This window comes from Humulus lupulus, chromosome 9, assembly GCF_963169125.1.
Source record: "Humulus lupulus chromosome 9, drHumLupu1.1, whole genome shotgun sequence".
In the NCBI taxonomy this organism is placed as follows: domain Eukaryota; kingdom Viridiplantae; phylum Streptophyta; class Magnoliopsida; order Rosales; family Cannabaceae; genus Humulus; species Humulus lupulus.
The window spans coordinates 174,461,809-174,483,040 of record NC_084801.1 but is presented as its reverse complement, the minus strand read 5'-3'; the positions used below and the strand labels follow the sequence as shown (position 1 = coordinate 174,483,040).

At 35.3% G+C, this 21,232-nt stretch overlaps 2 protein-coding genes across 4 annotated transcripts; one reads left to right on the top strand and one right to left on the bottom strand.

Annotated features, from left to right (window-relative positions):
* The first annotated feature begins 740 nt into the window (after window positions 1-740).
* Window positions 741-4,934, top strand: LOC133801168 (pentatricopeptide repeat-containing protein At3g09060). 3 transcript variants are annotated; one of them, XM_062239326.1, is made up of 3 exons: window positions 741-3,376; window positions 3,467-3,571; window positions 4,248-4,934. In XM_062239326.1, exon 1 carries the CDS (start codon window positions 909-911, stop codon window positions 2,982-2,984), a length of 2,076 nt encoding a protein of 691 aa, XP_062095310.1. In that variant the 5' UTR covers window positions 741-908; the 3' UTR covers window positions 2,985-3,376; window positions 3,467-3,571; window positions 4,248-4,934. The 3 variants fall into 3 exon arrangements, with proteins under 3 accessions (XP_062095310.1, XP_062095308.1, XP_062095309.1); XM_062239324.1 differs by having other exon boundaries at window positions 3,467-3,673; XM_062239325.1 differs by having other exon boundaries at window positions 3,467-3,677.
* Window positions 4,935-5,218: 284 nt separating this feature from the next.
* On the bottom strand, window positions 5,219-6,453 carry LOC133801169 (uncharacterized). The gene is made up of 2 exons (XM_062239327.1): window positions 6,053-6,453; window positions 5,219-5,922 (listed from the first exon to the last, which is right to left on the bottom strand). Exons 1-2 carry the CDS (start codon window positions 6,383-6,385, stop codon window positions 5,482-5,484), a joined length of 774 nt encoding a protein of 257 aa, XP_062095311.1. The 5' UTR covers window positions 6,386-6,453; the 3' UTR covers window positions 5,219-5,481.
* Between the last annotated feature and the right edge of the window lie 14,779 nt (window positions 6,454-21,232).

Below are 21,232 nucleotides of genomic sequence, written 5' to 3'. Positions count from 1 at the left end.
ATTTTGTGATTGAGTAACATAAAATCGATAAGACTCGTATAAGAATTTTGTGGATTTAAAGTAAATCGAGCAGTTTTTTATTTTTATTTTATTTGAGTTTCTATAAAAGGATAGGATGATGAGATTGAGCTACATTCAGTTGGGAAATGGACGAAGAAGATCAATAGATGGATGGTTATCATTTTTTGATTTCAAGAAGCGATTTTCTTTTTCTTTATTAATGTTTATAGTATTTTGACCCTTGTATTTTTTTCGGAATACGCAATTGATCTGTGTGTTTTACAAAATAGATGAAAATAGTACCATAAACCTAATTTCGGTCTAAATATTTTCAAATGTAAGATCAATTATTTGATCATTAACAATGCGATGAGTTTAAAAAAAACGAAGAAGGTAATTGAGGAGCTAAGAATGAAATATTATATTTGAAAATATTTTAGCTAACATCATGTCTATATTACTATTTCGATCTATTTTGTAATACACATAGTTTGAATTATTATTTAACAAAAGATAGGGGCAAAGCTGGTTTTTTTATTTTTATGAGATTTTCTCGAAAATCACATATAAAAGGTGAATGTTTTAAAAACACTCACAAAAAAGTTATTTTATTTTTAATTTTCCATATAATTTAAATATTTATTCTATTTTTTCTTCATAATCTTGAACAAAATTGTGGATTGGTATAAGTGGTGTTTTGAAGTTAACCCAACAAGGCGTTTTCGGTTTGGTCCAGACCCGTAGATATGCCGCCGGCCCAAATACAAATACGGAATTGTGCGAAGACCAGAGGCCATAGTTGCCGCCGGAAAAGAAAATGACCGTTGAGTAGAGCTGAGCTCCAGCTAACCATGGTACTGTAACAATGAGAAGTAGAAACCCTAGAAATTCTATTTTACTTCTCTGCCATGGTGGAGTTCCCCAAGTATCTCTCTCCAAAGAAACTTCTGAATCTACTCAAAGCCGAAAAGAACCCTCACACCGCACTCGCACTCTTCTACTCAGCGAGTCGCGACCCGAGTTTTGCACATTCCTCCACCATCTTCCACCACATCCTCCGCCGATTGGTCGACCCGAAGCTCGTCAGTCACGTGGGCCGGGTCGTCGAACTGATTAAGACCCAAAAATGTGAGTGCCCTGAGGATGTTGCATTGACAGTGATCAAGGCCTACGCGAAAAGCTCCATGCCTGATCAAGCACTGGATGTGTTTCAGCGAATGGATGAGATATTTGGGTGTCAACCCGAAATAAGGTCGTATAACTCTTTGCTTAATGCTTTCGTCGAATCAAACGATTGGGATCAAGCCGAGTCGTTTTTTTCGTCCTTTGAGACAAATGGGGTAACTCCTGATTTACAAACTTATAATATTTTGGTAAAAATTTCGTGCAAGAAACGTCAGTTTGAGAAGGCAAAGATGTTGTTGAATTGGTTGTGGGATAATGGTTTCAAACCCGATGTGTTCAGCTATGGTACTTTGATCAATGCGCTTGCGAAGAGTGGGAACTTGCAAGATGCTTTGGATGTGTTTGATGAAATGTCTCAAAGAGGGGTTGACCCTGATGTTATGTGTTATAATATTTTGATTCATGGGTTGTTTAGAAAAGGTGATTCTGAGAAGGCTAATGAGATTTGGGAGAGGTTGTTGGAAGAGTCCACAGTATATCCAAATGCCGTGACTTATAATGTCATGATTAATGGTTTGTGCAAATGTGGGAAGTTCAATGAGAGTTTCGAAATATGGAATAGGATGAAGGAGAACGAGAGAGAGCAGGACTTGTTTACTTACAGCTCAATGATTCATGGTTTGTGCGAAGCTCAAAATGTAAATGGTGCTGAGAAAGTTTACAAAGAGATGGTTGAGAGTGGTGTGTTGCCTGATGTTATTACCAATAATGCAATGCTTAACGGGCTTTGTCAAGCGGGAAAGATTAAAGAGTGCTTCGAGTTGTGGGAGGTTATGGGTAGAAGTGGTTGTCGTAATGTTGTGAGTTATAACATATTACTCAAAGGATTGTTTGAGAATGGAAAGCTGGAAGAAGCTATTTTTATTTGGGAACATTTGCTTGAGAAGGGTCGTGTCCCAGATTCCACAACTTATGGTGTATTAGTTCATGGATTATGTAGTAATGGGTACTTGGATAAGGCTTTATGTATATTGAAAGAGGCAGAAAACAGGGGAGGTGATCTGGACATGTTTGCATATTCCTCATTGATTAACGGGCTGTGCAAACAAAGAAGATTAGATGAAGCGGCCATAGTTGTTGATCAAATAGGTCAACGTGGCTATAAAGTGAATTCTTATGTTTGTAATTCATTGATTGGTGGATTTGTCCGAGCTTCCAAACTCGAAGCAGCAATTAGCTTTTTCCGGGAAATGAGCAACAAGGGATACTCTCCTACAGTTGTCTCGTATAATATTCTCATAAATGGTTTGTGCAAAGCAGAAAGATTTAGTGATGCATATAATTTCGTTAAGGAAATGCTTGGAAAGGGATGGGAACCAGATATGGTCACGTATAGCTTGTTGATGGATGGCCTTTGTCAGGGCAAAAAAATCGAGATGGCTCTCAACTTGTGGCAGCAAGTTCGTGACAAAGGTTTGAAGCCTGATGTGACTATGCACAACATTATAATTCACGGTCTTTGCTCTGCAGGCAAGGTGGAAAATGCTTTGGAACTCTATTTTCAGATGAGGCAGGGTGACTGCATTCCAAATCTTGTGACGCACAACACCCTCATGGAGGGATTTTTCAAAGCCAGAGACTGTAATAAGGCATCAGGGATATGGGCCCGCATTTTAAAACATGGGCTGCAGCCAGATATCATATCATATAATATTACTTTCAAGGGGCTTTGCTCTTGCAATAGACTATCAGATGCTATTATATATTTGGAGGACGCTTTGAGTCATGGAACTCTTCCTACTGCCATAACATGGAACATTCTTGTCAGAGCGGTACTCAACAGTGGGAATATGACTTAATCCTGGCACTATCATCGATCCTCTGTTGTTTTGAATGCATTCATTCAGAAAAGCTGACGCAGGTGTTATAGGTCTAATTTATTATTTTCATTCATATCTTACATTTGTAAATTTAAACATATTTTATATAGGAGTGGAGTGAAGCCAAAATTTCATTTCCAGTTTGAATTAGAGACGTTACAGTAAAACTGGCCGTGTGTTCTGTTGAACATCATCACCTGCAGTTGTTGCTTTAGCTTTGTACGATGATAAAAATTGGCCAGCAATTGTATACATCTTCTTAGCTTCTGTCAATAGTTTTGATGCTGGGAGAACAGTTGCATATTGTTACAAGTAATTTCTAAGAGCAAAGATGATAAGAACTTCATGTTGTCTTCTCATAATCAATAAAGGTATTACCTTAGCTCATTGTTGTTGCATTTGTTTTCTCTTTATATTGTTTCTTGTTGGTTTGTAATCATTGCTAATTTTTCCTGGTGCAGATTGGATCCTTGTTCTTTCTAAGCAATTACATGAAGCAATATTGGGTTGAACATTTTGTCTTCCAGAATCCAGACTATCAACCTGAGAAAAAAACCCCTGATCGGGTAACCTGAATACCAATTTCGAATTATTACTGGCTAAGTAATTCAATTCTGGGCCAAGTACATTTTTGTGGAGCACTCCTGGAAAACCTGCAGTTGAAATCTGTAGGTATTTGTGAGTCATAAAACAAAAAGGAAAAACTATTGGCTGCCTTTTCTGCTGAGATGCCAATGCTAGGATGAAATAAAATTATGGTGTTTTTTCTTTTTAATATTTAATAAGTATTTTCCTTTTGGCTTTAGTCATGTTAGCTTTATTAGGCAGATTTATTTACATAGATTATGTCTTGTAAATTTGAAATAATTTAATAATTTATCTGCATCTATCAAGAAATTTGGACAAGCATCAGATAGCAACTAAGTTACAATGATTTTAGTGATTTCAGTCATATCACCATGATCGGCTATTTATATGATGCAAAAGCAAAGTGTCTTGATATATATGCCTAAGTAACGAGTTTGTACTTGGGTTTATTAGTCATGCTATATTCCTCTGCATATTGGGGCTTCTCCATAGTTGTATTAGCTTACACTTCTCATTATCATATATGATAAGAACTTCATGCTGTTTTTTTAATAATCAATACAGGCAATAGCTTTGCTTACTGTTGTTGTATTTGTTTTCTCTATATATTGTTTCCTGGTGTTGTGTAATCATTGCCAAATTCTCCTGATGCAGTTTGGGACCTTGTTCTTTCTAAACAAATACATGAAGTAATATAGGGTGGAACAGCTTGTCCTCCAGAATCCAAAATTCCAACCTGGAAAAAAAAACATTGTTGGGTAACCTGAATACCAATTTCGAATTATTAATGGTCAAGTAATTTCAATTCTGGGCCATTTACATTTCTGTGGAGCACGCCTGGAAAACCTACCAAAAGGATTGTTTGGCAGTTGAAAACTTTAGATATTTGTGGGTCATATGACCAAAAGCAAAACTATTGGCTGTGCCTTTTCTGCTAAAAAGCCAATGCAATGGTGAGATAATTTAATGGTGTATTTTTATTTATTTATTTGGTTTTTGCTTTTTCTTGCCTCATTCTAATAACATTCTAAATGTACTATTCTTTTGATTTTAGTCCTGTCAGGCAGATTTGTTTCATAGATTATGCTTTTTAAATTTAAAGAATCTAATGATGTATCTGCATCTATCAACAGCTATATTAATCTGCTAACAGTTATATATCACGATCCACTGATCCAGAAATTTGTACAAGCATCGGATGGCAACTAATTTTAATGGTTTTGGTGATTTCAGTCATATCACCATGATCAGCTATTATGATGATGCAAAAGCAAAATAGCTTGATATATCAGGCCTAAGTGATGAGTTTTTTACTTAGGTTTATTAGTCATGCTATATTCTTCCGAACTATTGTGGTCAAAAGTCAAAACTCACATTGCTCCATAGGGGATGTACGGATGTCACTTTTTCTTTCACTTTATTTTGGTATCTGACAATAAACTTGTTCATAGATGGCCTAAATATGTTATCTTGTTAGCAATAGTAGGCAGATTTATTTACATACATAGGTTATGTTTCTTGAATATACAAAAGAGTATAGTTGCATCTATTGACTGTCATAGCTATATTTACATAGGTCATGCCTCTAAAGTAGAGATGAATATATGATTATAGATGCATGCATATGGACTGTTATCTGGCTATATTAATTCGATAGCTTTACAGTGATCACATAGAGAAATTTGGACAAGCATCAAATGGAACTAATTTACAAAGGTTTTTGGTGATTTCAGTCATATCACCATGACCAGCTATTTTGATGATGCAAAAGCAAAGTGTCTTGATATATCAAACCCAAGTCATTAGTTCTTACTTGGGTCTATTAATCATGCTATATTCCTCCGAAAATTGGGGCTTAAACTTACTCTTCTATTTACGAAAATTACAGTCACTTCTTGTCCTCCGACTTAGTTTTTCCTGTTTCTTTTGTATCTGACAGTACACTCTGCTCATAGATGACTTGTGAAATCAAACCTGCTAAAATGACCCCGAGAACAGCCGCTTTTCGCCAGTCGGACGATGAAGAGATGATAGAATCAGCAATTGCAATGACTACCAACCCAATCAACCCAAGGTAAATGTTTCTCCTGATCTTTGATTCCGCACTTTGTTTCGTAAGCTGTTTAATCTTTCTCGTTTCCTCCTTAGCTTCCGCTTTCTGTTCTGGTGTCCTCTGCCTCAGGTTCTTAAAGAACAAGCCTTCATTTCGGTCTTCTTCCATCTGACCTTCAAGTGCTGCTAACTCGATTTCACTCTCCTCAATCTCCAGCCTGTTCTGCTCTGCAGACTCCTCGAATTCCTGCATTTTTCCCTTGATATTCTCCATTATCTGCTTATCCACAATGAACAAACAAAGGGGGGTTTTTTTTTTTTAATCAAAATTTTGCATGGGAAAGAAACGATATTCATTTCAATATGATACGTTGCATGAACAAATAGGTACGTTACACAGTGCTGACCCTGTCACCAGCTTCATCGAGTTCTTTCAAAGCTTCTTCTCCAACCTTGCCAAATTCAGCTTCAGCTTCTTCTGCAAACTGTGTTAGATAGGATGATTTTTCGTCTAAGAACTCGGAAACGCGAACTTTCTGAGTTTGAAGTTGCGCTATGCGGGCAAGAAGTTCTTGCTTCTCAGTATCTCCTTTTGGTGAGGGATCTTCGGAGTTGGAATCAGTGGACTTGCTGAGGCAAAGGGTCGAAATCTTTTTGTTGTTGTTGGACAATCTAGCTGTGTTGAAAGATTTGAGTTTTGAGGCTGTGAATGGAGTTCGAATGGCTTTGAGTGCAATCATATTTAATTTTCTTCTTTTCAAAAAGAGAGAAGAAGTTGCTTTGAAAACTAAAGAATAACAGAGAAAGAAAATATTTTCTATAAAAAGCAGGAGTTCATTTCAGCCTCTCATTTGTTGGGCATTATCCAATATCCATAGTTATTATTTATTTATTTTTCCATGTCTAACGAATTGTAAAATCATTTGTTTCCTTCCTCTCCATCTGTTTTTTATTAATGGTTTATTATGTACAGGTGTTGAAAATTATTTCTGATTATATGTACCCTTTCAATAAAAATAAAATAAAATAAAGATTGTACAAGTATGGTTGTGTTGTGTTTGTAAAATTTTTGTTTTTGAATTTTTTAAACACAAAATAGAAATATTATTTTATTATTTCTTTATTTTTAAAAAATAAAAATATATTTGGTAACTATTTTTGTTTTTAAAAACAAAAAATAATAAATGCGTTTGATAACTTTTATTTTTATATTTTGTTTAATAATATGAGGTGATTTGAGGAAGAGAAGAAAATAAAATATAGAAAAAGTCGGAAAATGGTTTAAAAAATTTTTGAAAGTGAAAAAATTATGTTTTTAAAATTTAATAAATTTTAATTAAAATTTAATAAATAATAAATAAAAATAGAGTTGCTAAACATATTTTATGTTTAATTGTCGAATTTTTAATTAAATAAATAAAAATATATTTTTTTTAAGTGTTTTCAAACTCAATCATTGTAAATCATTGATATCTAATATGTTTTTGGAGGGTTGTTTCGTGCACTCACTAAAAAAGCATTTTTTTGGTGTTTTTAATTCGGAAAGTATTTTTGATTATTTTTCTTATGACCGTCTATATTGTAGTTATTTAGAGCATCTTGTAAATTTTTACAAAATTTAAAATAATTTACAATGCTGAAAATAAGGTTTAAACATGTTACTTTTCACGCGCATAAAAATAAGTCTCACGTACAACAAACTATTTTAACATTATTTTTTGGTACTGTAAATTATTCGAATTTTTTTGAAAATTTGCAGATACTTTAAACAACTACAATATACACTACCATAAAAAAGAAATTTGCCGAAAATACTTCTTGAGTAAAAAACACCAAGGGTACACCGGTGTGCCCGCACCTGAGAAGCTCCCTATATTTTTTTTCCCTATAAGCAAAGTATAACTGGTAAATCAAATTATTTGACTGTACATCCTTTAAAAATTAGGCATTATTATTTTGAAAAATTATCACATACATTCAAGTTGGAATACCATTAAAAGCCTAAAGAAAAGAAGAGAGTAAGAAAACAAACACAGTCTATTTCAATCTACTCCAAACTTCTCTATGTATGTTATCGAGACTGTTGACGCCGTTTTTCGTCAACAGATAAAAGAAGAGAGCACGTAAACAATTAAAGATAATGGCCAAAAGAAATAAACGAATCAAACACACGGTTTTTTACGTGGTTCAGCAGTTAAATCTGCCTAGTCCACGAGTCTTTGTTATTAATCTCAAGATTATCTCTGAACAATTCTTTAGCATGAATTCTCCAGAGTTTTCTCTCAAGGATCAGAATTTCGGTCCCTTACAATGGTGTATGGCTTCTCTATTTATAGAGAAGGATGTAGAATACTATCCCACATATTTTGGGTAGTTACTCTTTTGTGAATAAAATAAATGGCTTTAAATGCCTTTAATCAGATAAAAAAGGAAACGTCCCTGAAGACCAGGAAACGCATAACTGAATAAATAATATCCCACGATTCTTGGGGATTTACATCAATAAATGAGGATTACATCTCATGTTTACAATATTTGTAGATATTCAAGGTGGTCATAGTGTATCTCCAAGGTTTCAACATCTCAGATTTCACGTCATTGTGCGAGCTACTGGCATCTCCCGAGCTAACATTGCTTTCGAGATAGTACATCGAGCTCAAGATCCCTGCTCCGAAGTTGTTCCTGAAGATGAGGGGCTCTCAGAGCTACCTTTCGAGATCGAGATCATTTCGAGGTCACTACATTCGAGGTCATGTATCATACTTTGCAGGCTCGATTTACAATCGTAGAGCATACCCTAACCCTCACGAGACCATTTAATGCGAACTCAGCTTTCGAGGTCATATTTACTATGGTTCGAAATCTGGGTATAACAGAGACTAACTTTCATATCATCGTCACTCTATAAAAAGTTGATTTGTTTAAGTGAAATTCACTCGTTTTTTAAAGAAAAAAACAACAAAACAAAAATATTACGAACTAACAAGACTTGTGTATTTGTTTTTCCGTCAAAAAATATTATTATCAAATGAAATCTATATAATAAATAAGAAGATAGTTAAAACCAACATTTTTTTAGCATATGATATTTCTTATATACACTAATTTGAAAAAAAAATACACACTAATATGACCTACATTTTAACAACTTAAATGTGGTCTAGCCAAATATTAGTGATTTAAAAATATGAAAATTATTATCTAAAAAAATAGCATCATTTATAACATATACTCTCAAACTTAATATGTATTAATTTATCAACATTGAAATAATTCTGTTACAAATAAAGATTCAAAAGAAAAATAAATTAGGTAATCAGATGAGAGAGCAGAGTAATGAAGTATTGCATTATGATTTTTCCAAAAGAAAAAAGAAAAAATATCGCATTGTATATATTTTAAAAAAATCAATTAAAAATTTTCAAACCAAAATTTGAGATATTTTAAGGTAGATATTTATTTACCTATACATTGTATCCAGCCATACCTGTATTGTTATTCCATAACAAGATTTTATTTTTCCTTCTTTATTTTGATCTATTTCTAGTTCAAAATAGAGGCTAAGTTTTTCAGACTCCTTCAACATAGTCAGGGCTAATATCTCGGTTTGTCACTTTTTTTTTTTTAAAATTACATAAAATATTAATTTTCATTAAAAAATTACTTTTTTATGGTTAAATATTTTTTCTTCTTCAATTTTACTGTTTTAAGGAAATTTTTACATTTTTACGGTTGTCTTTTTTTTGTGTTGTTTTCAAGTCATTTTCACGTTGTTTTTAGGTTTTTTTTTTTTTGTATTTTCACATTGTTTTTAAGTTGTTTTTTGTTGATGTTTAGTTGGTCCTGTAAATTGTTTTTAAATTTTTGTAATTATGAAATTTTGAAAATAATATTTTTGAAAACTTAATTAAGTGTTTTTGAAAAATAAAAATAGGAACAGTTAAAAAATAATAAAAAAAAGTATATTTGAGAATTTTCTTTCTACGGTTTCATGTAATAGTAATCTTAACTCCTCTCTGCCTTGGTGGGTTTGGCTTGATTCTCAAAGGCCTCTCCGATTGGAATACAAAACCGTGACACCTTCCACTGCTAGTCTAGATTTCAAACTCAAGGAGTCTTCATCTACCAAGAAGGCTAAAGGAATTGATCTCAAGGCCGATGATACTAATTCTGTAGTCACTGAACTCGTTGGTGTCAAGACCACTCTGGGAATTGTTCAGACAGAAGTTTGTAGTCTCTAGAATTTTCTCTCGACCATAGAGCAACTTCAACGTACCATGTTGTCTCAACTTGCTGTTGGTCCTTCCAAATGATGCCATCTGTTATTGTTTATGATTTGGTTGCATCGCTTTCGGTTTAAATAAATTGTAAAAGAACGCTTTTGTGTCTTTTCGTTTGGATTACTTTTTGTTTGTGTTTGTTTTACTCATTTGGCTTATTAATAGACAACAATGGGGAGAACTGTTTGTTTTGTCATTGTGATATTGATTATCTTGTTTGTGATATTGATTCTGATTAAGATGACTTTTACAAGGGGAGGAATTACATTACTATTTGGCTCTAACCAGTTTGCCTTTGCAGGGTCTTTGCTCTAACCAGTTTTCCTTTACATGATCTTTCAAAATAAAGTCTTAAAATATTTTTTGTCTATCAAGTTGCCAAATGGGAGATTGTAAAAACCCTTATTGGCTAACTTTATTTTAAACAAAATATTTTAAATTGAGAAAAATCAACAGCATATCTTTAATTAATTATCACATAATTCAGCTGGTTTTTAGTGTGAAAATCTCATTGAGTGTGAATACAATTTTTGACCTTATTTATCACAATTAATCTTTATTGGTAAAATATTGTATTTAAATTATCTTGTGATAATATTTTCAGGGATTATGACCATTCAGGAATAAGGAAATTTTCGAAAATGAACATGGCCAAAATAAAATGACCAAGTTCGTTCTGCCAGATAAGTCTGATGTCATTGCTGACTGATCAGTTTCCTTTTCTGTCGACACAAATTCATCTGGCTAACAGATTTCCTAAATTAAAGAAATTTACAAATTGATTACAAAAATCTCAAAGAAATCTAGCCTTGGACGATTTCTTGTCCTATAAATAATACCTTGCCAAGGCCTTTGGAAATTTTACCTCTTCCATTTGGAAATTTGTAAACATTGTGTTATTTTGAAGAGTGTTTTCTTTGTAGAGATTAAGTTTGTTCATCTTAATCTTTGTGAGAGTGATGATAAGTGTATTTGTTGATATCTATCTAGTCTCTTGTAAACAGAGTCTATTGTGAACGTGTTTATAAGGATTTTCGGGAGATGATTCTATCTAAGTCTCACTTTAGGAGGAAGTGAGCCCTCGCTATTCTTTGAAGGGAGTTGAAAAGAATCGACCTTTCATCAAAATCAGATTTGTAGAGAAGGGTACAACAAGATTGTAACAATAGCTTAAGAAATAGTCTTACATTGTTTAAGTCAATACTTTTGTACACATTATTTCTTTACTAATTTGTTTATTCTCTAAGCGTGTCGCCATGGATGTAGGTTATTTGAAAGGATTTCTGAACCACATAAAAATTCTAGTGTGTTTAATTTTTACATGTTTTTCTATTTATGTTGAAACCGTTGCTTAAGTAGTGTTAACAAAACTGGAATCTGTTTAAACAACTAATCAGTTTTTCGCATTTAATTAAGTTATTTATTTTAAATCACTTAGTAACATTAAAATGCGGAATTTCACGGCTGAATCTTGTCAAGGAGAATGACTACTATGAAGTTAAGTATGTTTCCATTTTGATTTTCTGGCAAGTTTGTCACTATTTTCTTATTGGGTTTTCTGAGGTTTTCACTTTCATTGGGGAATATGAGTTTTTCTATGATGAGGCTGCTCATTCCATGAGGAGCTTCTGCACTTTTCTTGACAACTTTTGCAGGAGGCAATTTCTTGAGTACTCTACTTGTGTCCATTGTGACAAAAATTACCACAAGAAATGGAAAGCTGGGTTGGATTCCGGATAACTTGAATAGAGGTCATCTTGATTATTTCTTCTGGCCATTAGCCATTATTGGTGTTGTCAACTTCATTTCTTATCTCTCGATTGCCAAACGATATACTTATAAGAAGATTATAGGGCAATGTGATTGATGGCAATTAATAGTACTGGGGCTTATTAAATTAATTGATTTGTATCTCGAATAAGATGACATTATTATCACACGATGGTAATCGTGTTATTAATTCTCAAGTAAGTTTTAAAATTATTTTCACTTGTTATGATGTATTTTTTGCTGAATTTGTTATTGGGTATTTTTTTTGTACACATATTTAACTGTACTCAAGTTTACTTAGTTTTATTTATAGAATTTATTAATTATTTTTATTAAATTTATATTAATGTCATATAAATTTTAAATAAATATCTTATTTTAATTAAATAATTTATTTATTTTTGTTTAAGTTTATATTTGTTCTAGTTTTTGAATTTAGGAGTGACAACAAGAGATTATATATTATATGTTTAATATAATATTAAATATTATACGTGGATTTTAAATTTAAATTTTTTGCTGGTTTTTTTAAAAAGTAATTTATTGCTAATTGACAGTATATTATATTATATCTTTAATATGATATTATTCTATTAGGTAAGTTTAAGTTTAATTAAATTTTATTTAAGTTATAAAAAGTATGATTTTATTATTTTTAAATAATTATCATTGTAAAATATCTTAAAAATATCTTATTTTAATTTTTTTAATTATTTATTTTATTTTACTTAAATTTAAATATTTACAAACTACTCTTAAATATAAGAATATTCTATTAAATATGAGAATATTTCGTTAAAGTTAACATTAAAAAAATAAAAAACTGTTAAAACCAAGAATTTCTGTTATATACACACTTATTATATAGAAGAGATATGAATAAGGAAACTGAGTATTTTGTAATATCTATTTTTATGACTTTATCAAATGGGATTCAAAAGAAAAATAGAATAAAAACAGAATCAACAGAGAAATAAATAGCCTATTTCTATGGTTTCATCAAGAGGAATACTTCTAAGTCATTTCAGGTCAGGTTTGCTAGAATGAACGAATTTCAGAATTGGTTCCTTACTACTATGATGTTTTCCAATTTTCATATGGTGAATGCTTATGCCTTGTTTGATTTGAAGCAAATAGATTATGTACTAATATGAATTGTCTTTATTGTTTTAGTTTTGAAATCCTCTTAATTAATTTTCTTATTGAGCTTTCTGTTTCACTTCCTGGGTACTTAAAATTTATATATGCCTTTTCTCTACTACTTATACAGTGGGAATAATCTTTTCTTTCGTTATTCCAATTCTTTAGATAGTGGAATGAGATTTTGACTATTGGTTCTTAGGCATTATTATTATCTCTTGTAATAAGTTAATCAATGATGGATATTTGTTAGCATTGGTTCAGGTTTTAGAAAGTACAGCACACAGTAGACACCGAAAGTTTTGGAAAGAGAGTTGTGGCTAAAGGTTAATGTATACTTGAGTATAGGGTCGACCTGGGCTAAGCCGGGCTAAGCCTCCTTAGCCTGATGACCCATTTTTTTTTTAAAAATACCATAAATTTTTAGATACTATAGACAAAAAAACCCCTAATCCCTGAGTATCATATAAAGGTTTCAGTCATGAATCTTAGGGAACTTTTTGATAAATAGCATAGAAGCATTATTGACATATTTGTATGTATGATATGTCTTCAATCCTGTGCATTATGTCATTTTGATACTTAATATTTGGAAGATGCACCTTATTTCGTTATATGTATATATGTTATGTGTGTTTGGAAAACCGTTTTGTGATGTTTATACATATGTGCTATTAATGACTCATTTGACAAGGGTGTATGCAAAGTTATATTCAATTATAGGGCCGACCATGTTATTTTTGAAAGTGTTTGGAAATAGCTATATAATTACTATATTTTAAAAAACAATGTATGTTTGAATGTGAAGTGGTAGTGTAAATTATGTGAGATATGAAATTCTTTCATTTCTTTTCACAAATATGAATATTTTAAGATTATTCTTAATCAATGACTTTTTTCTAACTTAAGTTAATTGTGTAGAAATATATTTACACATTTTAAGCTTTTATTTTTTTAATAAAGCCATATTTTCTTCATTAGTTTAGTTTATCGAAATTTGTATTATTATTTTTTTACATATTTTTATCTTTACATTATATTTTTTAAAGCTTTTTTTTTTTTTTTTTTTGTGATTGTGTAATTATATTTTTTAAGTATCATGTTTGTTTTTTCTTTTTATTATTATAAAAAATATTGCTTTCGTTGTAAAAAAAACTTGACGCAAAAGTCATACAACCAATAACTCTATCGAAAAAGAAAAGATCTCCAACAACTATTATCAAGCTGAGAGTCCAAATTTGGGCAACTTCATTATTGTAATTCATAAATATCATCTCTAATAATAAATAAATATTATATATATGTATAAATTTTCTTGTGGTTAGATTTTATTTGCACTTTTCACGAATTAATTGTCATATAATTATATTTAATTACTTGATAATACTTTGACAAAAGTGAATATCGTTTTTGGAGGAAATTCCTCATTTGTTACTTAGTTGGAGATAAGTGCTGATTTTCCCAATAGTCAACCACACTTGGGTCATTATATATTTATATAGAGAGAGAGACAAAATAGTCTAAACCAAAATGATTAATTTATATGTGCATAAGCAATGAGAAGAATAAATAATATTTTTACCCTTTAAATTTTTGACACTATTAGATTGTGCCCCTAAAATATTCGGTTCGTTAAAATTTCTCCCTGAAATATTAAAACTATCAAATCATACCCCTTACTATTTGTATAAATAATTAGTATTTTTGTCCTCCAAACTTTGACAAATACCAAATTGCGCCCTCTTAAATTATAAAATTTTTAAAATCTATTTTTCAATAAGTTCTTAAAAAATTAAAGAAAAATTATTAAAAAAATTCAATAAAAGGCTAAAATTCTTTTTTAATTCATTTATGTTTAAAAATATTTTTTGAAAGAAAAGATATTTCCTTGGTCTTCTTTATTCTTTTTTAATATATTTTTCTAATTACTTTCTATATATAAAAAACATTTTTGCCAAATTAATTAAGTTTTACATATTTCTTTCAAAATTAGTACATTTTAAATTTATAATATTCTATATATATATCTAATTTTAAAAATAATTTTAAGGAGTAAAAATGAAAGAATAGAAAGTAATTAGAAAAATTAATAAAAAACAATAAAGAAGAAGAAAGGAATATGCTTTTTTTTAATTGTAACAATTTACGTTTTCTTTTAAAAAAATATTTTTAGTATTTAAAAAGAATTTTAAATAATTTTAGTTTTTTAATGAATTATTTTAATACTTTTTCCTTAAGTTTTTAAGAACTAATAGAAAAATAGATTTTAAAAATTTTATAATTTAAGGGGGCGTAATTTGGTATTTGTCAAAGTCTGGGGGGCAAAAATACTAATTATTTTATGCAAATGGTAATAGGGGGTATGATTTGATAGTTTCAATATTTCAGAGGGAAATTTTATCAGGCCGTATATTTTAGGAGACACAATCTGGTAGTGTCAAAAGTTCATTGGGTAAAAATACTATTTATTATAATGAGAATAAGGGTTTTGAGTTCCCATATTAATGAATTTATAGAATTAAGTGCATATGCATTGTTGACGCGGTTCTTCGCCAACAGGTAATTATACGAATAAGTAGGATGGATTAGTACAAATTGGTGAACCGTAATATGAAAATAACTATATTCTAGACTTGAGAAACTAATAGCATGGGAAGATGGTCACTCCTTTATTTTTAGGTGGTTCGAATGTTAAAATCCCTCTAGTCCACCAGTCGATATTATTGATATCTCTTGGCTATTTCTTACTGAGTGTTTCTTTACAAAAATTATGCCAACCCCTTGCACTACCCAGGGTCTTGGTATTTATAGGAAGATGATACCTGGGTAGGTATTGGGGTCATCCCGTGACCTCCTCATCCATCAAATCATTTATGTGACACTATTGATTAATTCCTAAACCTGGCAGTGAAGTGAGGTCTAATCAACAGGTAAGGATGGGTAATGGGCCGCATGGCCCAAATTAGATATGGGATGTCTGAATACGCATGTTTATACTGCGCATCTGAGAAATCAGGAATAAAACAGACATGTGATGTTTGATATATGCACGTTTATATTGCGTGGTTGACTTTACAAGGATTCGGGTGTTAGATCTCTGCCGCATTTCGAGCTTAATGTGGCGCCAGCTCGCGACACTCATACTGCTGACACGATGCCTCCGAGTAGCAGTTAACTCTCTAATCAGCTCGGGCTGGATAGATGGAGGTTCGTAACAAATAGCTCCAGGTGGATGATTTACACGTGGCAGATCGAATTAGGCCATTTTCTAGCTCGCCAATAGTGCGCGAATATTTAGGGCGTACATTTGCCCCCAAGCCCCTGCTCGTGACCCATGACGTCATATGTGATCTTCACAATAGGGGCTTTTAAGTTTCCCTTTCGACTCTTCATGTCCCGCCCACTGCGTGGGTATCGGACATGTGGAGCGCCATGGTTGGCGACTGTTCGGTTTCCAAGAATTGCATTAAATGACCTAGCCTGCTTTCGGCCGTCGTTTTGCCTCTCGAGTTATGACCCTCGTATCTCGCATTAATTTGATTGAACGATCATCATTTCTTTATGCCTCTTACATATATATAAGGTTGGCCATGTTCTGTATTAGCCACCCTTCATTTGAAATTTTTTCCTCATTTTCTCTCTTTTTAGGCTCAGAAGCTTTTCTTCTTCCGGTTATCATATTAGAGATCCCTACGCTCTCGTCACAAGAGTTTCTTCATCAGTCCAGCTTTAAGGATTCCACCAGGACTTCGATTCCTACACTTTTTATGACTTTCACACGAAAAATACACTGTAAGTCCTCTGCCTGTTGCATGTTTTGATCTTTCTGTTTCTCTGTTAGGTAGACCTCTTTCTTAGTTGCACACTGTAGGTTGTTTTTGGCTGGTTTTTGGTGCATAGGTTATGATCTTAGGCATATCGACTATTTGAGTACATGTCTAGGAATGTGATGTTTAAGGCAAGATAATTTATGGGTAATTTTTCTGGGTAGCTTTAGGGAATGCTTATTCGGAAAATGGAAGGTGAGAGGTTTCTAGGGTACAGAACCGGGTAGCTTAGGAGTCGCGCTTCCTAGGCGGTTTTGCTTTTTAAAACTTTCCCTCCAAGGCAAGCACTATCCTGACCCTCCTGGCACACAGATCTCAAGCAATCGGGGATCCGTTGGAAACATGGGCGCGTGACCACGACAATGCATGGCTTCACACACCGCGGGCTGACATTACCTCAGCCTGTGTTCGAAAATCATTTCTTCTCTCACTGTATTCCCTTTTCTATTTTTAGGTTGCCTATTTAAACTTTTCTTCGTTCTTGTTCGTTAGGCGACCAGATGGGACCTAGGAAGAACATACCCAAGAAGAGCACGACTTGCTCGTCATCCTAGCAGTCTAGCAAGGGGAAAGAGATTGCGGCGGAGTCTCCCATCCCCCAATTCGGTCCCATGGTGGAGAAAGAGGTCGAGGTGGGACCTGACGCCTTCTTCGAGGCAGAGAGGATAGTCTCGAAGATTACGACCCAAGGGAGGGTCAACAAGATCCTGTTGTTCCATAACATTGAAGTTGAGATAGGTGCTCTTGTTGCCTGACCTCCCCTCGAGGGCGAGAGGAGCTGTACGCCTCTTGATGATGAGTTCGCAGCTTGGAGCGACGAACACCTCAAGGCCGGGGCCTTCCTACCTCTGGACCAGTACTTCGCGAATTTCCTAAATTACGTGAAGCTGGCTCCCTTCCAATTGCCCCCTAACTCCTACCGTTTGTTGGCAGGGTTGAGGTACCTCTTCCTAAGGCACGAGTGGGAGGTCCCTACACCAGCGGACATCCTTTACTTCTTCTGCCTCAAAGCCAGCCCGGATCAACGGGGGCGAGGCGACGGGTTCTACTATTTGACTCGTTTTCCCAACTCTCCTGCAGTCATCGAGCTGCCCAGCCACCCCAACAACTTCAAGGACCAGTTCTTCACGTCGACGGGGTTTCACAACTGCGAGTACCACTACTTCAACCCTCCTCGTAAGTTCTCTCTATTCTCAGCTCGCAAAATCACCATATTGCTTTATTTCTTTTCGCGCGTACTGACTTGAATATCATCGTGCAACCATTTTTGCGAGGACGACCAAATCAGTGACCCTTGGGGGTCAATACGAAACCTTGGTGGGGCTTCCACCAAGTGAGAAAGACTACCGCCAGCTCGTGTCTGATGAGACGATGCTGGCGTGCAAGTTAATTTCCGTGGGCCAGACGCTGTCCTTGAGGAGGACGCGGGCTAATCAACCAGTAGCCCGTGAGCTGGTGCTTATCCCCGAGGGGGATGCCATGGACGGTGACGACGATGAGCCAGACGAAGAAGACGAGGTGCCGCTCGTGGGACGAAGGCGAGCTACCGAGGCTGCTCAGGGCCTCGACATGGATCAGGTTCAGTCGGGGGCAGCAACCGGCCCCTTCGGCCAAGGTAACCCATACCTGTTTAGGGACATAGACAGGGCTGCCGCAGACCTAAGGCTTGCTAGGTTTAACCCCAGCCAGCTCATACATCGTCATCGAGATGATCCAGACCTTAACATAACTCTACTCCAGTGTGTAGATCAACTAGTGTTACGCCATGATATGGGCCGTCCTAGGGGCACCGTAGTAGTAGACAACACCTTGTCCTTTAGGTTGGCCTTTTTTGAGGAGTACGGGACCAACCTTAGGTCGCGGCCCTCCCTTCTGGAGGGTGTAGTCGCTCCAGTTTTTAGGCAATATGTAGAGGAGTCCAGTCCTGAGGCGGATTCGGACCCAGAGCCCCCTCTTATTCGTGAAGTTATAGACTTAAGCTCCCCTATAGAAGCTCCGAGGCCGGAGGTCGTGGCAATAGATTCCTCCTCTAGCTCGGAGGGTAGGACTTTTCCAATACACCTGTTAGATTTCTCTTGTAATAAAGTAACCTTACATGTATATTAACGTTCCCTTCTTTTTGTTTCAGGCGAAGAGATGGCACAGACCGAAGACAACGTCCTGCGATCCATTTTCTAGGGGGGGGGGGGGGGGAATCCTCCTTCCGGACAGTCCGGGCCACTGGTCAAGAAACCCCAGCTGGCCAAGAAGACTCCTCCTTCCGGGACCACCTCCAAGTCTCCCGCCAAGGGGAGGGGCTAGGTCCCTGTAGCCACAGAGAACATGCCCCTACCTTCCCTGCGACCTCCAGCCCCTACTCGGGAACATGAGGCACCAGCTGGAACCCCGCCAGTTCTTCCTCCCACCGTGCGCATCTCGGTTAAATCCCAGGCCCTGGTGAAAATCCCCGAGGCCTTCCGAGGGACGGTTTATGAGACCGCGAGCTATACGGTGGAGCATTATTACAATGCCACCCCGAGGGACTTGAGGGAGATCGTGACGAGGAGCCCTGAGAATGTCATGGAGTCTTCGCTGGGGATGACCCTCACGGTAAGTTTACTTAGTTAAATTTCTTTGCTTTCTTCCCAGCACGTGCCTTATTATCTATGACTTTGCAGGCGGCTTTAGCTTTACACCGCAGCATAGCTTGGTCCAGGGCCAGGATTGACGAGATCAGGGGCGAGTTCCAGACTGCTCAGGCCGCTCTCGCATCTGCCCAACAGTAAGAGCAAAGTGCCAAGGTTACCCTGACGACTACCAAAGAAAGCGAAAAGGCCGTACAGGTCGCCTTGGCCGCTGCGAAGACCGAGCTCGAGGAGGCCAAGGCTAAGCAGTTGGAGGCTGAGGCCGCCACCGTGGTGGAAGGGGCGTCTTCCAGCTCGACCATGGAGGCCATGCTCTACCATTGCTGGGCTTTCAACCAGGATGGCGACTTCTCCTTCCTGGCCCCCGAGGTGTGGGAGCCATTCCTTGAGAAGTTCAAAGCCCGTCTTCAACAGGAGCCGCCTTCTGAGACTGGGGAGACTTCCGCTGCTGGCGACCAAGAGACCGAGGGGATGATCTCGTCGGAGCGGCCTAGGGGGGCCTAGTACTTTTGCATTTTTCTTTTATTTTCCTGTAATAATTTATCACGAGGTTTTTCCTCCTCGAGACAATTGATTTTCAGTTACCCTGAATTTCATCATTTATTTTTCTTTTTAATATGATGTGATTGGTAAAAACCTAGTTCGCGTTAGTTTATTGACTTTTTCTTCGATACTACAAAGCATCGCTAGTTAATTTTAACCAACTTCTAAGTTTTAGGACCTGGTCGTGTCCAGGACATTATTATTATTTTAAAAAAAAAAAACTTAGTTCGCGTTAGTTTTATCGACACCTCGTGTTCTTTAGGAAAAACACTGAATCAATTTAACTAACTTCTAAGTTTCGGGACCTGGTTATATCCAGGACATTTATTTAAAAACTTAGTTCGCGTTAGTTTTATCGACACCTCGTGCTCTTTAGGAAAAACGCTGGTTAATCAATTTAACTAACTTCTAAGTTTCGGGACCTGGTCGTATCCAGGACATTTATTTAAAAACTTAGTTCGCATTAGTTTTATCGACACCTCGTGCTCTTTAGGAAAAACACTGGTTAATCAATTTAACTAACTTCTAAGTTTCGGGACTTGGCTATTCCAGGACATTTATTTAAAAACTTAGTTCACGTTAGTTTTATCAACACCTCGTGCTCTTTTAGGAAAAATATTGGTTAGTCAATTTAACTAACTTCTAAGTTTCGGGACCTGGTTGTATCCAGGACATTTATTTAAAAACTTAATTCGCGTTAGTTTTATCGACACCTCGTGCTCTTTAGGAAAAACATTGGTTAATCAATTTAACTAACTTTTAAGTTTTAGGACTTGGTTATATCCAGGGCATTTATTTAAAAACTTAGTTTGCATTAGTTTTATCGACACCTCGTGTTCTTTAGGAAAAACACTGGTTAGTCAATTTAACTAACTTCTAAGCTTTAGGACCTGGTCGTATCCAGGACATTTATTTAAAAACTTAGTTCGCGTTAGTTTTATCGACACCTCGTGTTCTTTAGGAAAAACACTGGTTAGTCAATTTAACTAACTTCTAAGCTTTAGGACCTGGTTGTATCCAGGATATATGCCTCCCAAGTAAACAGAAAGGGATCTTTCTTGGTTACTTGGAACACGCTCTTCTAACACTACACGCACATGGAAATATACAACGATATACAAAAGTACTTTTCATTTTTTAAGAAAATAAGGTGGCTTTCATAATTAAGCCTTACAAAAGTATGACTATTGATAATATTTCTTTAGGTGTATAGCGTTCCATGTCCGTGGGACTGCTTCTCCATTAGGCTGAGCTAGTTTAAAGGTCCCTTCCTTCACAACCTCTATTATCTGATAGGGTCCTTCCCAGTTTGGTCCCAAAACTCTGTCCTTGGGATCCTTACCGGCTAAGAAGACTCTTCGGAGCACCAGGTCGCCGAAGTTAAAGATGCGTCTCTTGACCTT